The 12,533-nt window shown below is 50.0% G+C and overlaps 1 protein-coding gene across 1 annotated transcript in view; it reads left to right on the top strand.

The window, feature by feature from the left end:
* Positions 1–1,955: 1,955 nt before the first annotated feature.
* The window catches only part of LOC147718324 (cysteine and histidine-rich domain-containing protein 1-like), a 63,612-nt gene continuing 53,034 nt past the window's right edge, over positions 1,956–12,533 (top strand). Inside the window, exons 1-2 of the mRNA XM_086966697.1 lie at positions 1,956–2,608; positions 8,718–8,767. Of these exons, the coding sequence (XP_086822823.1) occupies positions 2,545–2,608; positions 8,718–8,767 (114 nt within the window). The 5' untranslated portion in view covers positions 1,956–2,544. The remainder of the gene's footprint in view (positions 2,609–8,717; positions 8,768–12,533) is intronic.

Genomic DNA, 12,533 nt, shown 5'->3' with positions numbered 1-12,533 from the left:
GGAACACTTATGGCGGCTAAACGCGGTACAAAAGAGGGTGGTGATGGACGGAGTATCTGAATCAATCAAACACTCACCCCCAGTCAAAAGATCTGGGTTCAATCTATCACCGTTCTTTAGCCCACTCTGCCACCCCTGTTCAGACATGGCTAAATGCAAATCAGTCTGACTCTGTGCCTCATGGGAACAGTCCAGCCCGAACTGCCATGCCATGTCTTCCCTGGACCGGAAAAAAGCTTCAGAGGACCGGTTTCTGGCATTCCAGCCGTCTTCAGCCAGGCTTGCTTGAATCCAGTGGCAAAGTGAGCAAGGGACTCACGTCTGAGCATACGCTGCCACACTTATGGCGGCCAAAAGCGGTACAAAAGGGGGTGGTGATAGATGGAGCATCCGAATCAAACAAACACTCACACCCAGTCAAAAGATCTGGGTTTAATCTATCACCGTTCTTTAGCCCACTCTGCCACCCCAGTTCAGACATGGCTATATGCAAATCAGTCTGACCCTGTGCCTCATGGGAACAGTCCAGCCCAAACTGCCAAGCCATGTCTTCCCTGGACCGGAAACAAGCTTCCGAGGACCGGTTTCTGGCATTCCAGCCGAAAGTGAGCAAGGGACTCACATCTGAGCATACCCTGCCACACTTATGGCGGCCAAAAGCGGTACAAAAGGGGGTGGTGATGGACGGAACACTTATGGCGGCTAAACGCGGTACAAAAGGGGGTGGTGATGGACGGAGTATCTGAATCAATCAAACACTCACACCCAGTCAAAAGATCTGGGTTTAATCTATCACCGTTCTTTAGCTCACTCTGCCACCCCAGTTCAGACATGGCTATATGCAAATCAGTCTGACCCTGTGCCTCATGGGAACAGTCCAGCCCGAACTGCCAAGCCATGTCTTCCCTGGACCGGAAACAAGCTTCCGAGGACCAGTTTCTGGCATTCCAGCTGTCTTCAGCCCGGCTTGCTTGAATCCAGTGGCAATGTGAGCAAGGGACTCACGTCTGAGCATACCCTGCCACACTTATGGCGGCCAAAAGCGGTACAAAAGGGGGTGGTGATGGACGGAGCATCTGAATCAATCAAACACTCACACCCAGTCAACAGATCTGTGTTTAATCTATCACCGTTCTTTAGCCCACTCTGCCACCCCAGTTCAGACATGGCTATATGCAAAACAGTTGGCAGTTCGGGCTGGACTGTTCCCACGAGGCACAGGGTCAGACTGATTTGCATATAGCCATGTCTGAACTGGGGTGGCAGAGTGGGCTAAAGAAGTGTGATGGATTAAACACAGATCAGTTGACTGGGGGTGAGTGTTTGATTGGCTCAAACGCTCCGTCCATCATCCCCTTTTGTAAGTACTTGGATACCAGCCTGCAACTAAGACTAACAAATAATCCTCAAAAACTGCACTTCGGACACTAGCTTTTCATCCTAACAGCCTCGCTGTGAACCCCCTCTGCTGATGCTCTTTAAAGGGAGAATGAGGCTCGTGAAGACACCACTGACTGCCTAACCATTTGTCTCACACCCTCCGCTACCCACCGGGGTATCCTGTCTGGGGTTCAGAGGTGTCCAAGGTCACACAGTGAGGAGCAGTGGTGCTCGCCGTGAGCTGTCCTTACCCCCAGGGGGTGTGGAGCACACCAGTACTGCCCAGCACTGCTCTTCACACTGTGTACATCCCACGGACATGGCCTGCCCGCGGTTCACGCGCCCAAGATCACACGGTGCGGTTGGAGCAGCGCTGATCTCAGCGGAGCTGTGATCGCCTCGACTGCCGTGCTGCTCTTTAACCATGTGTGCCCCAGGGTGGCCCTGCCCCTCCTGCTGTCGGAGTGCCCACCTGTCACCAGCTGCTGACTCTCTGCAGAGCCTGGCATTCCCCTGCCCGAGGCTAAAGATAGCGCCTCGCCGCCGCCCCACCCCCACCCCAGAGCCGCCGTGAACCTTCCAGACTCCGGGCTGGGAGCTATTTCATTCATACTGGGCCTGGGCTCTGCCAGTGTGCGCTGGACCGACCGAGGAGCTGTATCAGGGCTGTGCCTACCGACGCTGTGCCCAGGAGAAGGAGCTATACCCGGGAGACGGAGCTGTATCAGGGCTCTGCCTACCGACGCTGTGCCCAGGAGAAGGAGCTGTGTCCTGGAGAAGGAGCTCTGCCCCCCGGAGAAGGAGCTGTATCAGGGCTGTGCCTACCGACGCTGTGCCCAGGAGAAGGAGCTGTATCAGGGCGAAGGAGCTGTGCCCAGGAGAAGGAGCGGTATCAGGGCGAAGGAGCTGTGCCCCCGGTAGAAGGACTGGAGCTGTGACCTCGGGAGAAGGAGCTGTATCAGGGCTCTGCCTCCCGACGCTGTGCCCCCGGGAGAAGGAGCTGTGCCCCCGGGAGAAGGAGCTGTGTCAGGGCCCAGATCTTGAGGTCCTGCCCTCACCCCGACGTGACTGAGTGGAGCCGCTCTGGGGTGACTGAGCTGTGCCCTGGAGTGAAGGAGCTGCCCAGGACTCTCTTACCCCCCTCTGCCCCCTCTGCCCCCCAGGATGTCTCTGCAGTGCTATAACAAGGGCTGCGGGGAGAGGTTCGACCCGGAGCAGAACTCGGAGGGTGAGTGAGGGCCTGGCGGCCTGGGGGAGGTGCTGTGGCGCTGTCAGGGGGTGGGGTGCTGTGTGTGTGTGTGTGTGTGGGGGGAGGGGGCAAGGGGGGGGTGGGGTGCTGTCAGGGGGCACGGGAGGTGCTGGGGTGCTGTCAGGGGGCGGGGGTGGGGTGATGTCAGGGGGCTGGGTGGGGCGCTGTCAGGGGGCGGGGTTGGGGTGATGTCATTGGTCAGGGGTGGGGTGATGTCAGGGGGGGGGTGCTGTCAGGGGGCGAGGGTGGGGGTGAGTTCAGCATACCCAGTAGAGAGTACCAGGGTTAGGGTGACCAACTGGCATGGGCGCAACTTCAGGAGGGTGAGTATAAAAATTCAGGACAAAGAGTCAAAATTTAGGACAAAACTGTGGGACAAAAGGTAAGTTCTACAGACATATCAGAGGAGGTTGTGCAATAGTATATAAGTAAGTATATAGACAACCATTTAAGTACAAGTCAAAATAAGTCTATATTAGGTTGAGACAATCGTGCACTTCATTGTTTTTCAGTATGCCCTCAGCTCGCTACCTTAGACGATTCAAAACTCGCATCTCGCTCCAGCAGGTACATTAATCAAGAGACGATAGTGAACCGCAACTGAATATACGTGAGGCCGCTTTTATTGTTAATTGAAAACTACTAGATATAGAAGGAACTTTTCAGTGCCAGCCCCCAGTAAAAAAACCGCTCCCCCCTCTTGCCAGCCTCCCAGGGAAACACCCGATGCCCGGTCTGGCCAGTCCGGCCTTGCTATCACCCTTCAATGGTGCCCCTCATCTTCACTTAGACCGTCTCTCATGTGTATTTAATTTCTTTTATAGTGTTACTCACCCCAATTATGTAGGGCACGGTGTCGGAGTACGTTACAACACACTCACATCATACAGAGACAAAGACTCACATAAACGTGAAAGTCAATGTATAGGAAATGCTACTTGAGATAATGGGTGCTACAAGGTGTAATCATTCTTTCATCCATCGTTCAGTCTTCCACCATTCAATCTGTCCTTCCATCTATGTGCCCATCTATATCCAAACATATTCAACCATTTGCAAACCTATCCACCATGTATCCTTCCAGCCATCATTTCACTCATCCATCCCTCCATCCACCCTTTCACTCATCCATCCATTATTCATCCACCCACCCTTCACTCCATCCATCCGTAAACTCATCCATCCACTCTTCTCCCCATCCATCTATTCACTCATCCATCCAGCTATTTACCCTTTCACCCATCCAGCCATCCTTTCACTTACTCATCCACCCACCCAGCCACTTATCCTTCTACCTATTCACCTTTTCAGTCATTCATCCTCCCTTTCTCTCTCCATCCCCTTTCACTTATCCATCCATACTTCCACCCACCCACCCATCTACTCATCCATTCATGAATCCATCCATTGACTCTATCACTCAACCATCCTTTCACTCATCCATCCATCCGTTCTCTCATCCATCCACCCTTTCACTTCTTCACTCATTTATCCATCCTTTTGTCCATCTACCCCCTTTTACTCACTCATCAATCCTTACACCCCCTTTCACTCATCCATCCATCCATTCACCCTTTCACTTATCAATTTATCATTCCATCCACCCAGTCACTCGCCCAACATCTCCCCTTTCACTCATCCATCCATCCTTTCACTCACCCATCCACCCTTTTCCCCATCCATCTACCCTGCCACTCATACATCCATTTATTTACCTTTTCTCTCATCCATCCTTCCACTCACTCACTCATCCATCTTTTCTTTCATTATCTATCCATTCACTCATTCATTAATCCTTTCACTAATCCATCCAGCCATTCACACATTCCTTCAGTTACTTACTCACTCACCTTTTCACATTATGAGCTGAGCCCTTTTCTGCAGAGTTGCAGACAGAAGAGGCCCATCAAGAACTTCACCCCTGCTGTAGTTCCTAAAGCAAGGGGTAGGGTGGGGAGGGTTCACTATGCCCCTGCGCATAGGCAATCTGAAAACTTAGAAGTCATGAGTCATGCATGATGCACAGTGCCAGGACGTGAGGCGTCTGTGACATGATGTTGTTTCCAGGGCTTTAAGAGGGGTAAAAAAACTCATGTGCATGTCAGAAATGCTGTACGGAATATAAGCGAGGCATGAAAGATATTGGGCATATGGAGATGTCTAATCATCAGAAGATATTAGAGTCGGTATCTCTGATTCCTAGGGCTTAAAGAAAATTGTGGAGCTCCTCACCCTGGTTCAGGCCATTGGGGGTTCTTGAATCGAGTTCCAATATAAATTTGGACTCAAGATGTCTGAGGGGCTTTTCCCTGTTGCCTCCTCTTCTAAAAGGTGGCACAGCCCCAATCACAAAATATTTCAGGCACTCCAAATTGTTGTTATGAATAGCGTTGAAGTGCCTGCCACAGGGTATGTTGGATCGGAGTTAACTATGGCCCTGAAATGCTGCAGAATCCCGACATGGACCTGCAGCTTTGTGCTCCCTACATACCGAAATCCACACGTACATGTCAGTACATATACGGCAAACTCAGTCCTGCAGTTATATATCGCTTTCAATGGGATAGGTTTGCTATTAAAAGCAGAGGTGTATTCAAAGGTGTCTTTGCCAAATTTACAGGCTCTGCATGAGCTACATTTATAGAACCCTTGTTTCAATGTTAGCTGATTTGCTTTGCCTGCGGGTGCATGCATTGGTAGTTCAGGGCTAGTTCTCACTAGGCCTTGTTCATTGGCATAGCTCGTCCGAACGTGAGAGTAGGTGTCGGAGGTAGACGTTCCCCCAAGATGGTGTCTGTCATGACTATGGGTCAATTGCTATTCATGATGGACCTCACCTGTTTCTGTTGACGACTGTCAGTAGTTATGAGGCGAGCCTCAGGTTTGGTTCCACCTTTACTGTCATGACTGATAGGTTTGTCATGACTCGACCGGGGTCCTAATTCTATGGGTAAAAGATCTTCCCTCGTGATATTCCTCACTTTCTCTAATGCTTGTTGAATGGTTCGTTTGTCGTACCCTCTTTCATAGAATCTAATCTTTGCCTCTTCTATACAGCAATACAATTCATGATCAGTACTGCATACCCTGCTCAGCTTAAAAAAGTATCCATACGGAATACTATTTATCAAATGGTATGGATGAAAGCTGGCGGCATGTAAAGTGGAATTGCCTGCGGTAGTCTTGCGGTGTAAAGTTGTTACCACTTTGTTGCTTACGATTTTGATATGTGCATCAAGAAAATGTATTGCGGCCCCGTCAATGTCAGCCATAAATTGTAGGTTAGCATTATTCACATTGAGCATGGCCACAGCCTTCTCTGCATCTTCTCTTGAGCCATTCCACATGATAGAAATATCATCAAAGACGGGCATCCAGCTACATACATGACTGTCAAATACCTCCATGTGTGCCACCAGAAGGACCTGCTCCTCCCATTGCCCCACGTGTAAACACGCATAGCTCGGGGCGAGGCAGGCCCCCATAGCTGCACCTCTTAGTTGTTGATACACTTCATTGTTGAACATGAAATAGTTGTTATGAAGACAGAAACTATTCATTTTGAAAAGCATTATATTGTGTTTACAGCAATGGACGGGTTGTTTGCTCAAATAGAGCTCCACAGCTCTAAGTCCATCGGCATGCTTAATTCTAGGTATAATGATGAAATATCTAATGTGACCAGTACAAATTCATCTGACCAGGGAACCCTTTTCAATTTGCTCCAAAAGTGGCTAGTACCACGTACGTACGAAGGCAATGTTCGTACAAAGTCTTGCAAATAGTAGCCAATGTATTGCGATACTCGTTCCAACAGTCCTCCTCTGCCTGAAATGGGAGTGACTTTTTATGGATTTTGGGAATAAAATATATAACAGGGGTTATAGGAAAATCATTACGCAGGAACAGAAGTTCGTCTTTGGAAATGAGCCCGACTTTTTATAATACTCTGAATCATCCAAATGTCTATGAGTGTCTAGTATATATTTATTCTTTGGCCACAAAACTACGTTCCCACCATTATCCGATTTGTTAATGATAACATTGTTGGTTTTTTTTGTAGTTTCTTGATTAGGTCCTGATATTGCCTGTCTTTGTATTTCATACTTTTCCATGGGTTTGCTCTTCCAGTTTTTTGAGTGCTTCCGTAACAACATCATGGAAGCTATCAATAGCATCTCGTGGCATGTGAGGAATGAATGTCGACCCAGGTTGAAAAGGACTTGAGGTCTCTATGGATGGAGCAATGCCCACTCCGACAAGAAGGGGAACAAAAAAGGTTTGGGTCCTGTCTCTGACCGGCTTGGACCTCGACTATCTTGCGAAACAGAGCAAAATAGCCAGTCAGGAATATTTATCTAGTGATTTAGAGGGCACCCAGCCTGTCTGTACTGAGTGAACCACGAGGTTGTTTGAATTTTTTTTTTTTTTTTTGTTGTCAAAATTTGGTTAACTTATCAGCATGTTTTCAAGGACACATTTATCAAAACAATCAAGTAGACATTCAGACAAAAATGTGCGCAATATATACAAGTGTTGAAACTGTACACAATAAGTACTCCAAATTCAGAAACACCAAAAACTAAACTATGCACAAATCAATTGTGTATAGTTTAGTTTTTGATGTTTCTGAATTTTGAGTTGAGTGGCACTTGCTTACTAGGATGCAGGACCATGAATTATGAATGTAGACCCGCGTAAAGCAGTGATCACTGCTCTGGTCTAATACAAAATTGACTCCTGCAATGGGCTTCTTTTACTGCCCATAAGAAAGTCCTAGACAAGCTCCAAATGGTCCAAAATGCAGATTGCTTCTAGGAATACCGAAATATCAATCGGTCTCCAAGGCTCTCCCCTCACTTCACTGGCTCCCGGTTAGAAAGCGGGTGATGTTCAAATCTCCATGCGTAGCCTTTAAGGCCCTTCATCTTGTGGGTCCTGAATCGATCAAACAACTCTTTAACAATACATCCCCTCTAGGACGTTAAGATCCTCCTCCCGGGCTTGTTTGGTTGTACCTAAATTCAGGAGAGCCTCCTGGGGAGGTAAGAGCTTTGCAGTAGTCACTGCCAAGCTCTGGAATTCAATGCCTCTGATGCTAAAAAACTCAAAAAAATCTGCTTTCCTTTCGCAAGGCCCTCACAACATGGCTCTTTAACAACTAGCTCAGTACTGTCACTTACCTGTGCCATGCACTCTGTTGTCTGGTGTTCTTTTTACATTGGTCCACCCCCTCGAAGTCAGCGCCTGGACACCTACGGGTAGTAGTGCGCTTTACAAATCCTAATTTCTTTTCATTTCATGACAGCGAGGCCCCCTCCCTTCTTACGTATCCGGTCCACACGATGGATGCTATAGGGTGCACGGTAGCTGGTTCACTTTGTTGGGTTCGTATGGGAGGCAGGGAAAGACTTGAACTAGGCCTGGCATATTCAAGGTTGGTAATACATTTGGAAGATCTGGGGCTTTCATTTAGCAAGTTATTGCATTCTGGGAGTTGTGGTCTTCGCTTGGTTCAATGGAACCAATTAGAGTACCATACCTGACAACAATGATTTCTAAAAGGAAAACCTATCACAAGAGGTAAGTGGGGGCAGGGGGCAAACTATCCCATCTACAGCAGCTGGCACTAATAAACATGGGGCACACAGATGCCACTCACATGAGGTGTTTACACATCCATGACACTGATGAAGACATGGCACATAGATGCCACCCAGAGGTCTGTGGGGTGGAGGCTATTCAAGCCTATCTTGGCTGCTGGCGCTAATGCACACATGGCACACATGCCGCTCGCATGAGGTCGGAGGAACTGGCGTATACACACCCATGACACTAATGCACACATGGCACACAGATGCCGCTCGCATGAGGTCTGAGAAACTGGCGTATACACACCCATGACACTAATGCACACATGGCACACAGATGCCGGTCGCATGAGGTCTGAGGAACTGGCGTATACACACCCATGACACTAATGCACACATGGCACACAGATGCCGGTCGCATGAGGTTGGTGGGGCAGGGGCGTAGAAGCCCATCTTTAGCTGCTGGTACTAACCACCGCCTCTCTTTACTCCTCTAGATTCCTGCCTCTTTCACCCAGGGACGCCGATATTCCACGATGCGCTGAAGGTGAGTGAGTACCAGGCGTTGTGCTGTGAGTGTGTGAACTACATCGTCTGCTTATTGACACCCATGTGATGGGCTGTGTGGCGGGCTTACCTGGCAGGACCCACCAGGAGCACACGCCAGGGCTGTACAGACACCGCTTCCAATATGCCTGTCTTGGAAAAGTGCACATTTTTCTAAAAACGAAGGGTATTGACCTGTGGCGACTCCGTCCAGCTGAGTCCTTGAGGTACTAGTGCCGGGAGAGGCGAGACCAGGGTAGTGTTGGCTGGACCAGAAATGGGCATGAGCTGCAGCTCTGCAGCGAGTCAAGGTGTGCTTCCAGCATCCTGCTTCCTGGTTGCTGTGCAATGGGTCTTATGTCCATGGGGCATCATCGGCGCCCAGTCGTAGGCGCTGCCAAGAGAGGAAGGTTCCTCGCCGGGTGCCCTGAGCTCTTTCCTGGATGTTCTGTCTTCTACAGGCCAGCTTTCTCTCTGCCCCCTTCCTTTGGCAGGGAGTTTCGGTGCAGCCATGTTTGTGTGGGCCTTGTGACGTCAGGATCCATGCTGTCACCCAGAGTGTACAGAGAGACTGCTCTGGCTGGGGCACAGCCCTAATCTCCTTGCTCTTGGCCGTGAAACGTCATCAGGCTGTGCCCGAGCCCCTCTCTCTGACGTCAGTCTTGATTCTCAACCTTTGTTTCTCAGCAGCTAGTAGAAGCAAGAACTCCCTGTCTAGGGACCGATTCACAGAACTAACTTAAGACAACATCCTATACTTACTACTTTTGAAATTCACAGAGTAGTAGTAGTAGTAAAGTTAGGATTTTGTCTTAAGTCTGTCTTAAATCAAATTTAATACAAAATCTTAACTTTACTACTACTAAATGCCTTCTGTGAATTTCAAAAGTAGCAAGTTTAGGATTTTGTCTTAAGTTAGTTCTGTGAATCGGGCCCGTAGTGCTTTGGGTTTTAGGGTCTCGGTGCGGTGGTTTCATGACCTTAATCTGCAGGAAGAAGCTGTAGACCCTGCCCTCCTGAGTCCAACCTCCCTGCTTCCAAAACCAACGATGCCCAGGCTAGCAGCGGGAGACACTCTTTGGGACACAAAAACCCAAGACCTGAAGGCTCAGTCTTCTGTGGATGACCCCAGTAGTTCTGGTGGTGGGGGGGATCTTTCACAATTCACGACAGGGAAGGCGTGGCGCTTTCAGCAGCTTCTCTTCTTCTCGACCTGCTGTCAGGCCACTAATCGGCCAGTTTGGGGATTTCACCATCCTCCTCTGTGAAGCCGTGTGAACCAGACAAGATGCATGTATGGTAAGCATACCTTGGGGGGGGGGGGGTGTAGGAAGGTACATCCTGACTATGGTTGCCCCCAACTTTTTGCCCTGTGTTTTAGCTGGTTTTGGACATAGTCGACCTGGGACCCTGCCAATCAGGACCCCAGGCCTACTGCTCTCTCTTTAAAATGGATTCCATGTACCCTAGGTACATTTCCAATTGGTACTGGGCCACCTTATCAGACCCTGTAACTCAGGGCATAGGTGTACCCAGGGCTGCCAGGGGCTGCAGCATGTATTATGCCACCCCTGGCTGGCCTCCTAAATTTGACACAACTGGCTGCATGACAGCTGGGGCAAAGTCGTGTAATCATCCTTTGCTGTAGGTGTAGTATACCTATACCTAACCCTAAAATGGACACACAGATTCCTATCAGTCACTCCTATGGCAGGCCTTGACAATCCTGAAGGCAGAGTGCTTGGAATCGTGTGAGATGGTGCTCTGGCATGAGCTGAGCCTGTCTGCAGCTTGCGGAATCAAGTCCTAATAGCTGTTCCATGATATCGCATACCATATACTCTTAAGTGCATTATAATCCTCGCGGTTAAATGCTATCTTTGGTATTGCTTTATCAAAACATGTCGAGTAAGGTGTCATACGAATTGGAATACTAACCCCTCGCCAATTCTGGCGACGGGGTTAGCATTCCACCCTTCTAGAGGGACACGACATGTATGTAACTGTGAACCCCGGTTAAAGTTAACTGAAGCCTCAGCTCCACAAAATGGATGCTGCCACCACAGACACGAGTCTGACCTCCTGCTGCTGGGAGTCCTTCCAGCGAGGGAGGCCTGGACAAAGGGTTTCCTGTCCGGGGCGGTGCTAGCACCGTCCCAGACATGGTTTTGTGTATCCTGGGTAGGCAGGGCTTTTCAGGAAGGTGACTGCTGAGTGGCACCCCGGTGCTCACTACGCATAGGCCAGTCAGAACCAGTTCCAGGGGCACACCAGCCCCTGGCCTGGGGAAGTCCGGCAGGGGAGAGGGGTGTAACCACCCCCCTCCTGGTCCCACCCATAGGCAGGACCTAGTCACCGGGTCAGCCCCCTTTTTTAGTATAAAGATAGGAGCGGGCCCCCTGTTCAAATTAGATCATCTTTGGAATCAAGATACCACTTTCTTCGAAAGGACTTCACGATTTCTTCTTCAAGATTCTCCCTTGTGGCTAAGGAGTAGTCACCCTGCATCAAGCGGGCACCATCCTAAAGAACACTGCGGTCTGCTGCAAGTCCTTCATCACGAATCCGACGACCCAGCTCGACGAGACCCGGCTTCCCTGGCACCTCTGACCTCTACTCACCTCTACAGCCAAGCTGAGAACCGTGAGTGCGACGAGACCTCGAGGGACCGACGATCGCCAAGACTGCACAACATCTTTACTGCAAGCCCACCGTGTCCTCCACTGGTGAGTGCTTTGGGGTCCGAGAAGCCCCGACCCTGCGCAGCTCCAGCACCCAAGGTCAGCCTCCCTGCATCTCCACGATCTGCGTGGGGCCCTTCTGCTGTTTGCTGTGCACCGCGTTGTTTGGCTACTAGCCGGCTGGCTTGTGGCCTTCTGAACGACGCCCGACGACATCACTGCTGCTGGTCTGGTTGCTCCAGACTGGCCCTTGCTTCCTTCTTGAAGAGAGGCACCCCGGACCCTCCTGGTCCACTCCAGACGCCATTTTGAGTCCACCGCGTGGGCTTGAATTTGCCAAGGCTTTGTTGCCCAATCCTGGGTCCAGCGACGCCGACAGCTTCTATCTTCGTGGGACAGCTCGATCCTCCATCCTGGTCGCCGACAACGCCTCCTGGTCCGTGAGATCTTCGAGCTCAAGCGTCACCCACTCACCTTGTCGAGGTGGCTACCATCCGGTGCCCTCCTGGTGCCCACTGACTACTGGCTAGTAGTCTCGAACTTGGTCCCCTCTGCTTTCAGGTGTCATCTATCTTCGAGATCCAGGCTTGGATCCAACTGAACTTTCTTCACTGGTCACCGGCCAGCATCTTTTCTTCCGGCTCCCGGTCCGTCTACGAGGATTCCCGACGTCTTTTCAGACCTATGCAGCTGCAGCCCCTGGGCTAGGTAACTTCGGCATTTCGGTGCCCCAGCATAGCCTCACTATCCAAGGGTCAGAATCTACTTTCGTTTTCTCCCTACCAGGTCGGGTTCGCCCGAGAACACTAACTTTCTAATTCCTAGCTACCATAGACTTTTGTCCGCATCTCGCGTGAGAGTGCACACACTGCACCCGAGTCCCCTAGGCCTCCTAGAAGTAATCTAACGATTCCCTAGTCAAGTCCTAGCGATTCCAAAAGCTATTAGCACTGTACTTACCTGCTAGGAATTTCACATTCCACTTTCAGAGTATATGGTTTTCCGTGCCCCTCGGGCATTTGTATATACTGTGCTAACTTAAGTATTTTTGTAAGAGTTTTGGTTTGTGCTTAGTACCCTGTCCTC

Source organism: Lissotriton vulgaris, chromosome 4_1, assembly GCF_964263255.1.
Source record: "Lissotriton vulgaris chromosome 4_1, aLisVul1.2, whole genome shotgun sequence".
Taxonomy (NCBI): Eukaryota; Metazoa; Chordata; class Amphibia; order Caudata; family Salamandridae; genus Lissotriton; species Lissotriton vulgaris.
The sequence above is the reverse complement of the archived record's forward strand: the minus strand, read 5'-3'. Positions and strand labels throughout refer to the sequence as shown.